This window comes from Emys orbicularis, chromosome 11 (genome assembly GCF_028017835.1).
Source record: "Emys orbicularis isolate rEmyOrb1 chromosome 11, rEmyOrb1.hap1, whole genome shotgun sequence".
In the NCBI taxonomy this organism is placed as follows: Eukaryota; Metazoa; Chordata; order Testudines; family Emydidae; genus Emys; species Emys orbicularis.
Window position 1 is genome coordinate 28,721,236 of NC_088693.1, and position 16,854 is coordinate 28,738,089.

Sequence of the window (16,854 nt, forward strand, 5' to 3'; positions counted from 1 at the left end):
TTTTTTCTTTAATTGCAGTGGATGCTCTCGACTTCACTTTCATACTGGAATTTAACCGCGTGGCTTGGATACATCCCAGCAATAGCCATCTTTACTCAGTGTGTGAAATAAAATCCAAGACAAGAGATGAGGAGATTTGTCTACTGCAAGGTGGTTCTCGCCACCTCTCTGATGTGGGTGCTTGTGGATGTCTTTTTACTCTTGTACTTCAGTGAATGTAACAAATGTGATGACAAGAAAGAGAGGTCACTGCTGCCTGCTCTAAGGGGTAAGCCCAAGTTCTAAATTATGTACAAAGGTCACAGATTTGTTTGGAAGAATTTGTCCTGACCTGGAACTTGGACTGTGTTATGTTATGTATGTAAAATATCAGAATCTTAAGCATTCTGATTCATATTACTGTATTTGGTTCAGCTTGTTGGTTATGTTAATTTATCTTAGTATTAAATGATTAGCATATTAGCAGCTCAGACATTTTGGTATAAATAAAATTAAATATACAAGTCCCATTTACATGGAAGTATTTGTGTAGGAGAAACCACAGTTCTGTGAAGAGTTTTTCATAAAGGAAAAACTTGACTGACATGCAAATCAGTTGATACGCAGAGTCTATGTAACTGCATTTATTATGGTACATGTTGAATTAAAAGTTTGGTTTAACTCTAGTCAGAAAACTTAAAAAAGAAAAAAAAATACTTTTACCTATTCTTCCATACAGAGCCATCAGGATCATGTTTGATTTAACTGCAACTGCATAGGGGGTAGAGACTGGCAAATATTTAGCCACCCTTTCTCCTCCTCTCCCCCGCCCCCCGGCATCCACCCAAAAACCTCCCTCCCTCTCATGTTCATTCAGAAGATTAAATTATAACAGAAATAGTCATGGAAAGCAAATTTGAATGTGTAATTATGAATATTTGTACTGCAAACTTGGTTCTAAAGTTTCTCGTTGGCTAAGAGAATAACATTGCTTCATCTGTCCTGTGTGTTCAAATAACACAATTCAAATGTAGACTGATACTTGTTCAAAAACAACCTCCCAGAGCAAGAATAAGTCATTGATATTTGAAAGGGAATTTTGATTAATGAATACATTGGAGACTCTTAATCAGTGGAAAATTAACAAACAGAAGAGGAAGTAAAATTTGTTAAATAAATTTTTCATTATGAATTAGTTGCTCACCTCTCCTAGGGAGTCTAGGTACAGCCTATGCAGGAGGCAAACTAGTCTGAGTCTCTAATGGGATTGGGACAAGTCCCATTTGACTACTATATTTATAATGTATCTTTTGCTGAGAGTATGCAGAAGAGACTGTACAAGGCCATCAGTTTTATAATAAATGCAGATGTGGATTAATGCACTGATCTGTGGACAAAAGTTGAGAATAAATCAGTCCTTCTGCCATTTGTTTTTGTTTTGTGTGTGTGTAAGGCTCAGTTCAATTGCTGTTTCTGCTAAAAGTTGAAATACCTCATGATGGATCACTTCAGTTTGGAATGATCAGTTTGTCATTTGTTGAACTGATTCAGTCAGATCAGTTGCCAAAAGCAGTCAGGGCCTGAGTCAGCAAAAATCTGCCTGGCTTCTCAGCCAGGCTATGGAAGTAGACATAGTTTGCCTGTCTCTTTCTGAGTTTAGAGCTTCATTTATTTATAGTGAAATAAATAAATAGAATTCTATTGCACTGGCTATAACTACTGATTGAGTTCGTTTTGTGTGTCCGAAATATTAAGTTGTAAAGTAAATGAAAGTATAAAAGGTTGTCTCTTTCTTGGTACATGTATTGGATTTGTTACAAAAATTTGAATAAAGACTTTGGTAAATAATAGCTCTGTCTGAGAAAGGACTTAGAGGATTTCATCCATTTAAAAACAAACAAAAAAACGAAATAAAAACAAACCAAAAGCACTAATTAAATAATAAAGGTGCTTAAAGACATCCTAGGGATACATTGCTATATGTCTATTTTGATATTTTCTTATTTGTTTTAATTTCTTGCATTTAGGTTTTAGATCTGGGTAATCTAGTGTGTTTGATTTTAGTGGGAATACTTGATCAAGATCTGGCCTATTGTAACTAAAAATTGATTTGCCTTTATCGTGAGCTGCAGAAAGAAGAGCACAGATTATCTCTAAGGCAGGAGTTCTCAACCTTTTTCTTTCTGAGGCACCCCAGCATGCTATAAAAACTTCACGGCGCACAACTACTGTTTTTCTGCATATAAGTGCCAGGGCCAGCATTAGGGGATAGCAAGCAGGGCAGTTGCCAAGGGCCCCATGCTTCAGGGGACCCTAAGAAGCTAAATTGCTCAGGCTTCGGCTTGAGCCCTGGGTGGTGGGACTTGAGTCACCGGGCTTCAGCCCCATGCAGTGGGGCTTCAGCTTTCTGCCTTTGGCCCCAGCAAGTCTAATGCCAGCCCTGCTTGGCGGCCCCCGTGAAACCTGCTCATGGCCCCACAAGGGGCTCCAGACTCCTGGCTGAGAACCGCTGCTCTAAAGTACAAAGTAGAGATTTCTCAAAAGACACTGTACTGTTGTCAGAACATGCCTTTCATAGATAATTATACTAATCTTAACTATTTTCTTGCTGGTTTCTTTGTAAAATAAAAAATGAGACAATTCGACAATGGTTTTTGTTTTGGTGTTAAGTCTGTGCTTGTTTTTTTAATGTCAGTTTACTTAAGTTTTTTTTTTCCTCTTCAGAATTTATATTGAAATGGATGCATCTGACCATCACAGGGCTAAACATTTTGCTAATTTGTATGGATTAGCTAAAGAAATTATTTTTAAAAACCCTGTACATAATCCACCAGATTTTATTTCATAAGCAATTTGGGTGACTAGACTGTAGTAGGCATCTTCTTGTAAACCGTGGTGTCTACTTTTCAAGATATTTAATATCCAGTTTATTGGATTTAATGTGTTATAGGTGTGACATGATTTCTCTGCAGAATTCTCCTCTTCTCTCCATTGCAATTGAAGCTATTAAACTTATAATGTAGTATTACTGCAACAGGGTGTCTGGGTTTTGTGGAGGAAGAGTTGTACAGAATATGTAATAATAACCTTCCTGTTCAGAATTTTGGCAAATACAATATAGAGTCATTGTGTGTGGGGGGGGGGGAGGGGTTCTCTGCTCCTAGGAAAATACTTGAAGTTGTAACAGTGTTCATTGCAGAACTGTAATAATTATATTCATGTTAAATGAGGGACCTAGGGACTCTATACAATTTCATTAGAAGATTTCTTGTGCATTGCATTTTTTTTTAAAGTCTGTTAAAATTACATTAAGCTTCTGACTTAAAGCAACAAAACGATGACAATCTAATTTTATCCTTAGCTGCTTGCTTCTGCCTAGTAATTGCAGTTTCTATGAATATAGAACCATGCCCTTTGAGACCCTCTACTTTACTTGGTAACCACATGCTGAGTGAAATCGAAGCAACTCTCTTAAACTGGAATTGCCTGGTTTAGTTGTTTTTAAGTGTCAAGTCTAATATGCTCTGTTAACATAGCATTTATATAAAAAGCTTTTGGTTTTAAAGACAGTACTGTACTGTGCAAACTACAGCAGTTAATTTGCTTAATGAATAGTTGCATAAATAATTGCTGCATACTTTTTTTTGTTTCTCTTCTCCTGACTGGCAGCTGTAACTTAGGGAATCCAAATGTCTGACACTCATATGGAGTTTTTGATTTCAGTAGTATTTCCAGAGTAGTCAAATCAGTATATAAATTGTATTACATAAATATCTACCTTCCAGAATAAAGATCACATCTGTTTTGCCATCAGCTTCAGTTGGAGCGGGAGTGGGCCTGTTGAATGCCCCAAATATTTTATTTAAAATATCCAGTAAGATGTGTTCACTCACATATTTCAGATTCAAAATGTGGATGTACTAAAATCTTTTATTTCTCTTGTGCTGCTGCATAACACATTTAATCCTCTTGAAAATTATATGTTGTCAATTTTTTGTTTGAAATAGTCTACAATATAGGAAATATTTTAGAAATATTTTTAAGACTGTAGTTCTGCAAACTGCTACATATAGACAGAACCCTGAGGTCTGTTTGTGCCTTTACAGGGCCAGGGCTGTTTTTTGTGCAAATATTTTAATTATATATAAATGTAATAAACTTTACATACTCTTATACTATCAGCTATGAAAAATTTTAATAGTATATATCTAGAGTGCTTGTTAAATATCCACATTTTCTAACATTAAATTTTAAAAAATAAGTTTATAATAAGCACCACAAAAATGGAACAATGAAAATAAAAATAGTAAGTCTATAAAGACCCTTTTGCTCTACAAGTGTTGTCTAAATTTGTACTTGCATCTGCATATGACATCTTATTGTTTTAAATATTTTATTGCTTGTGATATTCTTGTAAAATAAGTTTATGAATACCTCCAAAAGAGAGTGTAGAATAGCTGTAAAACATAAAAGCCAACACAGATAATTGATATACCTCTACCCATTATTTTATAAAATAGATTTTAAAAGGTAGACCAAGAATCTATGTACTAATTATTGTAAGGTCATTTAATCCATTACTCTTGTCGTTAATTAGTAGAAGGGAAGGACGACTTCTTCTGTATAACTATATTTTTAGCCATGGGTAAAATAACAAGTAGTCATTCCATGCCTTCTAATCTGTGATAATTGTTAAATCTCCTAAATTAAGGTGTCAAGCGTTCTTGTGCCAATTAAGGCATTAGATTAAATTATTCCAAAAGTTAATACCAGCACAATTGTTGCTAAGCTGTGGGCAGTGGCAGTATGGAACAGCACATCCTTGTCTAGTATTATCCACCAGCATTTGGCTGTACATCTTTAGGTTTGCTGGCCAGTATAGTGGAGGCCAAGTGGTATGAAATAGTGTGTCTACTGTATTAGGTGGGATCAACTGAACGATCTCTTCATCTTGATGCAAATGTTATCCTAAACTGGAGTTGGTATTTGAGTAATGCTTTCTTTACGCCATATATTTGTTCTTGTTGTCTTGAGCAAGTATCTTGTTGGAGAGAAGACAAATAGTTGATGTGATCCAGTGGTTACTTTAATTAAGAATTTACCTTTTTCTTCTATTTCTTAAAAGTAATTTGGGGTTCTTTAATTTTAAATGCTCATAATTTGTTCTATCTGATTGCCTTAAATATTAACCTCAACATCATCCTAAAGAAGCTTGCTGTTGTCTGTTCACTGAGTAGAAACAGATTTTGGACTAGTTCCCCATTTATTTGATAGACTCTGATGACACAGACTAGGTCTTTTGTAGTACTTCTCCTTCTCCATATTGCCTGGGTGCCAGAAGATTCCAGAATTTAGAGCACTGGAGAAACAGAGCACCTCCTATAAACTGGGAGGAGTAATTGCAGGGTAAAAATCTTGTTCAGCCCCCAGTACAGGAGTCTTTTTGAAAACTTTAGCTGCCACACTCTAACATGTCTCTGCTGAGCATCTGCAAATTGATACTTTTGGAGATTTATAACTTGTCCGGTGTGGATGGATTTTCATGGGGAAAGTAAAAGGCTCATCCCTGAAACCAGGGATACCTCTGCCAGATCCCACCCCTAAATTTCAAGTCCCTGCTCCAAGAATGCTCCCTTCTCAATGAAATAGCTGGGGAGGGGGGAAGGGCAAAATAATCTATTTTTCCTAAACTAATATCTAGAAATGGCCAAACCTTTTTTGAAGGGTGTGTGTGTGTGTGTGGTGGAGGGGGGGGGGGGGGGAGTAGCCTGAGGCAGCCAGGAAAATTTCAGCCTCAAAGGTTAAAATTTCAGAAAGTTATTATACGTAACTGAAAAAGGATTCTTAAAGCAAAGTGTTGGGCAACCTTAACTAGAATTGTAGCTACCACGTCTGCCTGTAGTTGAATAAATGCACACAAGGGCTGTTAACTTTGAACAGAATGTCCAAAATAAAACACACCTTCACCCCCACCCCCCCCATCTCTGTATACTGTCTGTTCTGATCTCCTGTTTGTGCCCTGTACTTTCTACTTGGGAAACCCCTTAATCTGAAGTCACTAGGTCTGGACCACATACAACCAGGGCTGGCTCCAGGCACCAGGCACCCAAGATGGTGCTTGGGGCGGCACCTGGAGGGGGGCGGCGCGGCGCTCGGGCCGCCGGGGAGAGCGGGGCCACAGCCGGGCTCGCCGCCCTCCCCCCGGCGCTCTGGCCGCCCTCCCCCCCACCGCCGGGGGGAGAGCCGAGCCCCAGCCGGGGCTCGCCGCCCTCTGGCCGCCGGGGCTCGCCGCCCTGCCCCCGCCGGGGCTCGCCGCCCTGCCCCCGGCGCTCTGGCCGCGGGGGGGGAAGAGCCGAGCCCCCGCCGGGGCTCGCCGCCCTCCTCCCAGGGCTCCGGCCGCCCTCCCCTCCGGCGCCCTCCCCCCGGCCGCCGGGGGGAGAGCGGAGCCCCCGCCGGGGCTCGCCGCCTTGCCCCCCCCCCGGCGCCCTGCTCCCGGCCGCCGGGGGGAGAGCGGAGCCCCCGCCGGGGCTCGCCGCCCTCTCCCCCCCGCGCCCTGCCCCCGGCCGCCGGGGGGAGAGCGGAGCCCCCGCCGGGGCTCGCCGCCCTCGCCCCCGGCGGGAGAGCGGAGCCCCCCCCGGCTCCTGGGGCGGCAAAAAAGCCAGAGCCGGCCCTGCATACAACTCAGGGTATATCTACACAGCAGCTGGGAGCGTGCCTTCCAGTCCAGATAGATAGACTCGGGCAGCTGGCAAGCCAAAAATTTCTGTTTTGTTTCTCCTGAATCACATTTTTGCTTGAAACCCCTTCCTGTGAAAAATTTCATTTTTTTTTTTTTTTTTGACATTTTGTCCCAGTTCAGAATGAAAACAGAGAATTTTTTCACAGGAAGGGGTTTCCAGTTTTTGGCCAGCTCTAGAGAAAACCAGGTGTCTCCATCTCAAAATTCTCTTGCCTTTACTCGGTCAGTTTGTCAATCATTAAACATTAACTGGTGTCTTGTAGAAAACATTGAAAAAAAAAATCTAATCTGCATTCCTCTTTCCCTTTTTTAAATTAATGGGATGCTGACATCAAATGGGAACTTCATTGCCTACAAGTTCATTTGCTTAATTTGCCTCAAGCCCTAAACATCTCTTTTTGAAATAATTAGATGCTGCTGAGATGTCACAAATAAGCATTACAACTGAAAGGGCTTGTTCCTGGTCCTGTTCAATTCAGTGGTAGTAGGAGTAGACCCAAACTGAAGAATAAGATGCAGGATTAGATGAATTTATAAGCATCACTGTTAGTAGCCTTAGTAATAAAAAAAGGGGGGGAGGGAAGAAACAGAAAATATAACATAAGCAGAACTGTCGCTAAATACTTTTTATTATAGGTGGGGCTAAGTTGCCGACACTTTCTATTATAAGACACTGTTTTCAGTTGCCTAAAACTGCCAAACTTGTATGGGCTGAAATTTTCCATGCCAGGTGTCTGATTCAGACTGAACATTTTTGGAAAATTTCAGCCAGAATGGATCAGCCATTTTTGAAAATGAGGCTAAGGAAAAATACATGATTTTGCCTATGTTAAAAAATCCTAAAAGCTCTACTGCTCCCCTGCTTGGGAGCAGGGACTTGACATTTGTTCTTTGTGACAGGGATTTGTCTACTGTCACTTCTGTGAAAATCTGCACAAATTTGGCCAAGTTAAATGCCTTTGAAAAATCAGTTTGCATGTTTTCAGTAGAGACTTCTTGGGTTTTTAATAGCAGAATTCCCTGTGGACTGAGCATGCTCTTGCCTGCAGTTGAGCAGTACTTTCTTTGCAACTGCAGCCTGGGGCAGCTGCAGGCTATACCATGTCTGGCACCTGAACTGAGCGCAGAAAGACTGTCTCTCTTGTGTTCTTGATGAACCCCTCCCACTCCCGTGGGCCTAGGCAACATGGAGGAGGAAGCTGCCTGATTCAAATACAGAGGAGATGAGAGCTAGATCTGTGGGGAGGGAAGTGCGGAGCTGATTAGGAAACAGAGTCTGGATGGGTTTAGGAGGGGAGACTTGGACTAGAGGCTAGCAGGTGGAGGAAGAGGGGAATTGGGAGACTGGGACTAGGTGGGTAATGAGACTGGAACTGGAAGCCAAGGAGGGAAGAGAAAGGACTGAGAGCCAGTAGGTGGGAAGACTGAGTCTGGATGAGTAGCTGGGGGGAAACTGGGACTGGTTGGAGAAGAACAACGGGTCTGAGAACCTATAGGGTGGGAGGAAGAAGATGAGGGGAGATCAAACTGATGAGGAAATGTTATGCTGGGGGAGAACTAGAACTAGCTGAGCAAAGAGACTGGAACAAAGAGCAGGGGGAGGTGAGGAGATGGGACGGAACACTGAGCTTGGATGAGGAGCTGAAGGAGGGAGATTAGAACTGGGAGCCAATGGAGATGTGGGGGAGTTGTGGGGACTGGAGGCCAGGGTCATGGTCTTGGAGAAAGATTGAAAGAAGAGCCAGGATGGGAGAAACTGGGAATTGCTGGGCAAGAGAATTGGGACTGGGATGAGAAGTTTGAGAAGTGGAGACTGTGACGGGCTAGGTGAAGACAATGGGACTTAGATGAGAACTGGGCGTGGGTGGGAAAGAGACAGGAAAAGGTTAGAGGAAATGGGGCAGAAGGTGTAATGCTTAGGGGCAATGGGCAGAAGAGTTCTGTGCCCACTAGAACAGAATTAAAGCTGCCTGTGCAACTTACTTAATTCCCTTTCTGCATTTGCATTATGATACAGTCTTTAATTACACGAGCATATACTATTTTTTCCATAAGACATCTTCTTCATCCCGTGCACAGGCTGGATCTGCTCTAGGGATGAATCAGAGCATGGGGGTGAAACGTTCTCAGTCCTCTCTACATCAGGCAGTCTTCACAGTGGGCATTTGCTATCTTCATGGCAGCTATCGACGCACCAAATGTTTGCTCTAAGTCTGGGTTTAGGATCGCTCTCCAGAAAGAACTCCCAGAATTTTCTGCTTTCACGCAGCACATATGGCAGACTCCAGGGCTTTCTTTGAAGTAGCGCTTGCACAGGATTTTTAAAATTTATTAGCTAAATGGCTCTCCAATTTTTATTGGCTTTGAGGTTTCTCCTCTTCAAAAGCTCTAACATAAAGAATCTCTTAAAAAAAAAAAAAAATTATTTTGGCTTTCTGAGGGGCGAGGCTCTAGCTTTTTTGCCACCCCAAGCACGGCAGGCAGGCAGGCTGCCTTCGGCGGCATGCCTGTGGGAGGTCCGCCGGTCCCGCGGCTTCGGCGTACCCGCCGCGGAATTGCCGCCGAATCTGCGGGACCCGCAGACCTCCTGCAGGCATGCCACCAAAGGCTGCCTGACTGCCGCCCTCGCAGGGACCGGCAGGCCGCCCCCCACGGCTTGTCGCCCCAGGCACGCGCTTGGAGCACTGGTGCCTGGAGCCGCCGCTGTTCTCCCCTCAAAAATAACAGATGGCGTCAACAGGCCTCAGAAACCTAACTCCCAGCCATCGTGTAGGTGAGGTCTGTGACAAGAGACTCGAGCAGGCTGCATCAGAGCTCCCTTCACTAAGACCAGGCAAGAATTAGTGGCATGGAACCAGAGGTAAGGTGTTTGGTTTTTTGTTGTTTCTTTTTTCCCCCAAAGCCCCCTTGCCTCTCCCCTAGACCTGGGGCCCCCATTCTCACAGCTTGCAGAGAAAACAAGAAAGTTTCACTGGAGCCTCCAGAATTTCGTAGGTGAGATCCATAGTAAGATCGTTGAGAGAATACAAAGCATTCCCTCCCACCCCCCAAGATGTTTTACCTGAAAATGCCATGAAAGGTACCAGCTCCTGTCTTTTCTGATACCAATGAGTCATTTGTCTCCAATGGTTCCAGCTCACTCGTTCTGTGTGCCCTTATCCAGTAGCAGGGAGCATAAGGTGAAGTGATTCAGATCCCCTACTCTTGGAGATGGACCTAGGGCCTCTCCTCTCCCAGCCTCTAGGCATCCCACAGGAGGTCATAAAGTGGCTACTATTTTCCTCAGGGCGAGATGCAGGATAGATGCCTGCTGACTGACCTTTTAATCTCTTTCTTTCCCTCACAGGGCCCTTCTCTACTCTCATGGGTTTGGTCTAGGGACTGGTGAATATGGCTCACAATTGGCTTTAAAAGATGCAACATAAACTCTTAAAACTTCTTGAGAGTCTCTCCTGTAGATCCTCTAGAAATTTCTCCTCTTTACAGCCTGGGCTTTGAGAAAGATACCTAAGCCTTTCAACTAAGCTCCACAGAAATAAATAGAAATTGGTGTCTAATTTCACAGCTGCTTGTTTTTGAAAGTAAAACACCAACCTTCCCCAAATCCAACAACCTAAACCAAATACTTGCAAAATTGAAGACTTATGTAATTTTTCCTTACCTAGTTTGAAAGTGTGGTTGAGGTGGAAAGGGGATTGCCTACCACGACCTAATTGTACCTAAGGATTACCAGGTCTTCATTATGCTGTCTAAGGTTAAGCCTGCTACAGCCTCCTTAGTAAAGGGCATAGTCCTACCAGCTGTGGGAGTATTCCTGCCAAACACACAGACAGGAGAATAAAATCATCACTTAAACTAAATTTGGATACAGCAATCACAGTGCTGAAAGTATTGGCTGCAGTCTCTCTTATTGTGGATATCTATGCTGAAATACGAAGCCACCATGAGAAGGCACAAAAAACAACCACCACCACCCCTTGCCTCACTCGCCCCCCAAAAGGTGGGGGGGAACCCTAGATGAAATCTTCTTGAAATTAGATTTCCCTACCAGCTTTTCCAGGATTGATGCTTCACCTGATTCTCTGATCTGCTGTCCATTCAAAACTTCCATAAATGTATCCCAGGAACAACTATGGCTTGAAGACATTGTAATTGCAGGCTAACATATGATATCCTTGCAAACATTTTGTTGGTAAGCAGGGGAAGTATACACACAGAACAGTCACTGGGGCATTAGAAAAGGGAATAAATCCCCCCCGCCTTCTTCCAGGGAGAGAATCTTCAAACTACCTCCTCTCAGTATGTATTCCCTAATGCACTTCCATGTTCCAGTGTAGAGATTACACTTTAGGAGGAGGGCATTGCTGCTCCTGAGAGTTCAAACTTTGGTATTTCGGTTGTCTGGGAAACCATCCAACCTCTCTTATCTTGTTTTTTTGGTTTCCCAAGTCTGCGCAGATCCCCTCCCCTACACACCTAGAAGGGGTGCTTAAGGGTGGGCCCTCATTTAGGAGTGAACCATCACAGAAAAAGTGTACTTAAGCTAATAAAGGGAAAGATATTTTCAAGGACATGTTTATCTTTTGCCCAGAATAAATTAAAATATACCAACACTAACACCAAGACCATAGAATGGGAAGATGAAAAGTGCAATAGTCCAATTCCTACACATTTGAATGATAGAGCTAGTTCTGTTGAGAGACAGAAATTGTGTAAAGGGCACAAGAGATCAATATTCCAGATGGAAATGCTGAAATTCATCATTATAGCATTATCTTCCTAAAACTTCAGAATATGCAAGTAAACCTCCTGGAGATCTTCTGAAGATATGATGGGGGAGAGTCACCCAGAAATACTTAAGCTTCTGCTACAAAAGGGAGTACTTTGTATTGAAAATACTTCTTTTTTTGGACTCAGCTTCAGCATGGGTGTTCACAAATGCCATAACATCCCTTCTTTCAAGTTAAAGGGATACACATCTACCCTTGTCTGATGACCTTCTTGTCACATTACACAGGAGCCCCAAAGCTCTTGCTAAAAGCCTTTCAGAAACAAGGTTTTGAGTGAACAAATGGAAGGGCCAATTACTGCCCTTATAAAACTTCAGCGTCTAAATTATCATCCAAGACCATCTTTATTTCAAAAGAGAAATGGAAGAAGATAATGTCTGATTTGTCAAACTTTACTATACCTCTCCTAAGATAAAATCTCCAAATCAGTTCCTGAGCTACTTGGTCTAATGTAGATACCATGCATAATTCTTGCTTTGCTTCCAGCCAGCAATTTCAGCAAATCCATATATAAAGATCTTGGTCCGGATCCAGTACTAGCATCTCTTGATGAACTCATTCTTAATAATACTTAACAGATATCTGATGTCCAGACCAGAGAAGCTGATCATCTGTACAGATACCAGGCCCAGTGTTGGGGGAACACATCTGGACTCCTAAATGGCCTGCGGGGGGAATCTCGCCAAAAGGGAAGACTTGGAATATAAATGGTTTCATGCTGTGATTCATCAAGCTTACTCCTCTGTTTTCAGATGATTCTTCAGAAACATGATGCATATAGAACTGCTAAAAAGGCAGAAAACCAGTACTACTTAGAGAAGTCACCTGGTTTGTGTCCTGGGAGAAAACTCATCTGTTCCTCAGGGTTCTACACTGAGAATGAAATTCCGGGTTGGCTGACTCAGCAGAACTCACAGAGAACCAAGGACATTAGCTAGCCTTTCAGTGCATCACAGACCAGACTGAAAGCTCATTGATGTGCCTATTTGTATCCCAGCCCTCGTGGAAAACTAAGTTCACAGATAAGAGAGAATTTTCCATTTCTGTGCACTGAATGAGACAGTAGTCCTGCCCCCTCCTCCAAAAGTGATCATGTAATTAGCTATCAGAATTGAAACAGGACACTAGATGGGGAAGGCTCTGTGTCACTACAGAGCATTCTTTCCCAGGTATCTGCCTGGTGGGTCCTACCCACGTGCTCAGGGACTAACTGATCGCCATATTTGGGGTTGGGAAGGAATTTTACCCTGGGTCAGATTGGCAGAAAGCTTGGGGTTTTTCATCTTCCTCTGCAGCATGAGGCATGGGTCACTTGCAGATTTAAACTAGTGTAAACGGTGAATTCTCTGTAACTTGAAGTCTTTAAACCATAATTTGAGATCTTCAATTACTCAGCCAAAGGTTAGGGGTCTATTTCAGGAGTGGGTGAGGTACTGTGGCCTAATGTGTAGAAGGTCACCCTAGATGATCACGATGGTCCCTTCTGACCTTAAAGTCTATGAGTCTGAGTCTGCATATGCACAAATGGATCAAATTAAGATTGCTCAGGAACCTATTTCCTAACTTTTGAGTACTTGACTTTGCAATGTTAATAATTAATAATGTTTTTTAATTGTTTTTTGTTTGTAATATATATACATACAATGCCAGAAGCTCTTTACTGTTGTAACTTTTTTTGTATTTAATGTGCATGCACATTTTATATCCTCCCCAGCTCCCCAAGATGTAGGCTAAAGTAGTAAACACTATGCTAATGCTAATTATGTTGAGTACCATAAATAGAGGGTAATGGCACTGAAGTAGCTAGACAAATTATTAAAATATTATTTTGGAGGAGAATTTTCTCAATGTGACAGTAACTCTACTTTATTCAAACTGATCAAGTACTCCTATTTTTAAAGAGAAACAGGCTGTGTTGTGATCATGTGAATCAAGTTAATGAAACATTTGGATGCTGTAATAAAAGTTTGGGGTTATGGCCAAGTTTAGAAAATGAGGCATTCATTTCAGTAGTTTCCATAGAAACATGTTTATCTGACAAACTACTGTATGCATTGGACACTCTGCATTTACAATGGTAGCACATATTTTTAACAACATACCATATGGGTATAATAGATGGATGAAATAATATTTATGTTAAACAGAAATCTTGTCACAAATTTGTTGACAAATAAGATTTAAAACATTGATCTGGATATTGTGAAAATGCATTAAGTTTATAGGTCTTTGCTATATACCTCATGAAATAGAGTTTCTAAAGGTTGAGAGAAAACTGTTACATAGCCACCTTCTCTGATTGTGCATTTAAAAATAAATGGAAGCTCTGACTGAAATTTTTAGAGTCCCTATCAAGGTATGTCATTGTGTTTTCAAGTAGTGCATGGAAATATATCATAGAACTTATTATTATTTGTAACTGTAGAAGCGACAATTTATTTGTTACTAAGTTACTTATTTTTAAAGATATTGAAAGTATGACTGCCAAGCAGCTTCTTTTGTCAAAATGAAGGAATTATTTATTGTGGGATAGGTTTTAATAAGCAAATATTGTATTGGGAACCATGGTTTATGTTTGTCTCTTGGAAACACTGTTACCATAAATACTGCTGCTTGAGCACTAAATAGTGCTTCTGCAGTCTCATTTATCACCAGTTGCAGCCGGTGGCCAAAATAAGTGATGGGGTTGGCGATTAAATATTAAATACCCTTTCACTATTCTCTAATAAAATATTTCTGAGCTCTGAATCTCCCCACACTCCACCATTGTTTTTGATTTCCTAAATAAAATTAAGCAACCAACTAAACAATTTGGTGCTCTGTCTCCTCCCTTGATAACTATATTATACCCCAATAGCTCTTCTGCTGCAGCTCCCACCTCTGCTCCCCTAATGCTATAAATGAACAGGTTTCCCCACCCACTCTGCTCTGCACTAATAAAGAAGGCACTTGCATGTCTGAGAGGTAACTGCTGGTTTTTGACCAGTCCTAATGCACAATAAAGGCAAACCTGATGTGCTCAACTCCAATGCATGTCATGGAACACAACACATAGGAGTTCCTGTCCTTCCCCAACACACACAAAACTGGAAATTGAGAGGTACAATAGAAAAAAGTTCAGGCTTATATTAATGTGCCTAATACTAACGCTATGCCAATTATTAAGTTGTCATGGTATGTGACTATTCTTTTAACGTTCCACTGTTTGGTATAGAAAAGAATGATAAATACTTTCCAGTGGGAATGTCTTCTCATTTGATGAAGGTTTTTAAGTTCAGTTAATATTAATGTGACTTGCTATGTTAATGGGAGCTTAGGGAGTGATCTCTGAATCTCTACAATGGATCCCTTACAAAAGACGTTACCAGTCTTCACTTTTTATTGTCTGTCTTAGAGTTTTGTACTTCTGCCTGTCACTGCAGTATCTGAGAAACTTCCACATAAAATCGATAGCAATAGCAAATTTCCTAATGGACTTCATGGAGTCTCTGGCGCATTTCTCTTTTTGGGGGTAAAAACTCTGCTTGGGGAATGGATCATACCAGTGAATTACCATGTTGTAATAATATTCTGATACCTTTGGAGCCATTATGATACCCACATTCACTGTGGTGCAAAGATGGAAGTCAGCATATCTTATTCTTAGAATTTTTCTCCAGAATATATTAGAATGATACAGCTATAATATAGTCTAATTGCTGGCCTGGCACCCATCCCCAAATCTGTAAACAAAGTACCATTATGTTATCAGTGGACAACTGGCTGTTAATACTATTGTGATAAGAGCTTACTGCCATTATGTTTTATATAAAGGATGCCAGCTTTAAAGGCGATGAAACATATTTATAACAGCTGGTAGTCTGAGGATTTTGTTCAGCAGCGAAGTCCCAATGCTGTGCTGGGTAATTTTCCTTTCATTTACATACTTTACCAGTCTGCATTTGCAAACCTCAGCTCATGTTCCTGAAATCCGAACATGGACTGTGGTAGTTTGCATAGCTGAGAAGCCAGGGGAGCTGACTTCCTGACCCCAGCTTACCACCACCTCAGTAGCCATTCCCTCCTCCTTGAACAAACCTTCCTAAACACACTTAAAGTAAAGATGATGGCCCTGGGGGTAAGGAGAGAATCAGCTATAGGATAGTTTCTCTTACAGGTTCAAGTTCACAAACTCCAGTCTCTAAGAGTATCTGCAGGGAGCAGATTCACTTTCAGTGCCTATAAACAAAGCTGTAGGGTTCAGTTTGAGATTCCCTTTGCAAACCCTGTCCTGCATTTGCACAACACCAAGAACTGCAGCAGGTGAAATCTCAGCCCCATTTGAAGTCAATGGTAAAACTTCACCTGATTTCAATATGACCAGGATTTCACCCCAGATTTTTCTGTTCATTTCTTTAGGTGGGGTAAAGTACGGGAAGGAAAAATGGGAAAAGTAATATTGAATACAAATTTCATATATTCTGAAGCGATGGCTGGAGTTTTTGGAAATTGTAGGGTATTCAGGGTCTTTAAATGGCAGAGGAATTCCACTGTGTCTCTGCCTGCCTGTCCCTTCCCCACAAACATTATGGTGGTACCTTACTTCATACTGTATAGTGGTGCAAACTTTAGCTGGGAACAAAACCCTGGGTCTGAATATATCCAAATTTATGGTTGTTCAATATACAAACCTGGATCTAAGTCACAATTTAAAAAATGACGTATCAACGTAATGGATCAGACACCCCCAAGTCTAGGAAAGATTGAAATCTATATCTGAATTTTGCAGCTTCAGTACTCTGTGCTAAAATGTAAGTCTGATCCCGTTCTTCCTGAAGACCATAGGAGTTTCATAATGGACTTCAGTAAGAGCAGGATCATATCCTTAGTTGATCCCCTGGCTTTTGAACAATAGATCTAAATTATACAGCAGAAACATTGGAATTGTGGCACTGCCAGTTTCAGGATCTTTTGGTGCTACTGTTACATAAATAAATTAAATATAACTTTTATTTTAAAATGCCCCATATTTTCAGTTTTCAGTATGGTGCAGGTTTTGTTTATTATTGCACTGTAGAAGTTGTTAGGGGGAACCCGTTTATTCTGGCAGCTGACAAGGGGCTTTGGTGTCTCTGAAGGCATGGGAGTCTTCATCCCACAGAAGCTGATTGAAGCTTTATATATGGGGGAGGAGGTGTATCTTCTCTTTTCTGCTCCCTTTTGGGAAAGGAAAGTGGTGAAGTTAAATTTGGCGAACAGGAGGGGATTGTATGCCCCACTGCCCACACTAGCAAGCCTTTATAAAAAATGACCTGCCCCACTGCACCTCATAGATTCATAGATTTATGATTCATAGATTCTAGGACT

At 41.5% G+C, this 16,854-nt stretch overlaps 1 protein-coding gene across 1 annotated transcript in view; it reads left to right on the top strand.

The window, feature by feature from the left end:
* Positions 1-16,854, top strand: part of GALNT13 (polypeptide N-acetylgalactosaminyltransferase 13) — a 324,991-nt gene that overhangs the window by 23,815 nt on the left and 284,322 nt on the right. The window contains exon 2 of the mRNA XM_065413193.1: positions 19-268. Within this exon, the coding sequence (XP_065269265.1) occupies positions 127-268 (142 nt within the window). The 5' untranslated portion in view covers positions 19-126. The remainder of the gene's footprint in view (positions 1-18; positions 269-16,854) is intronic.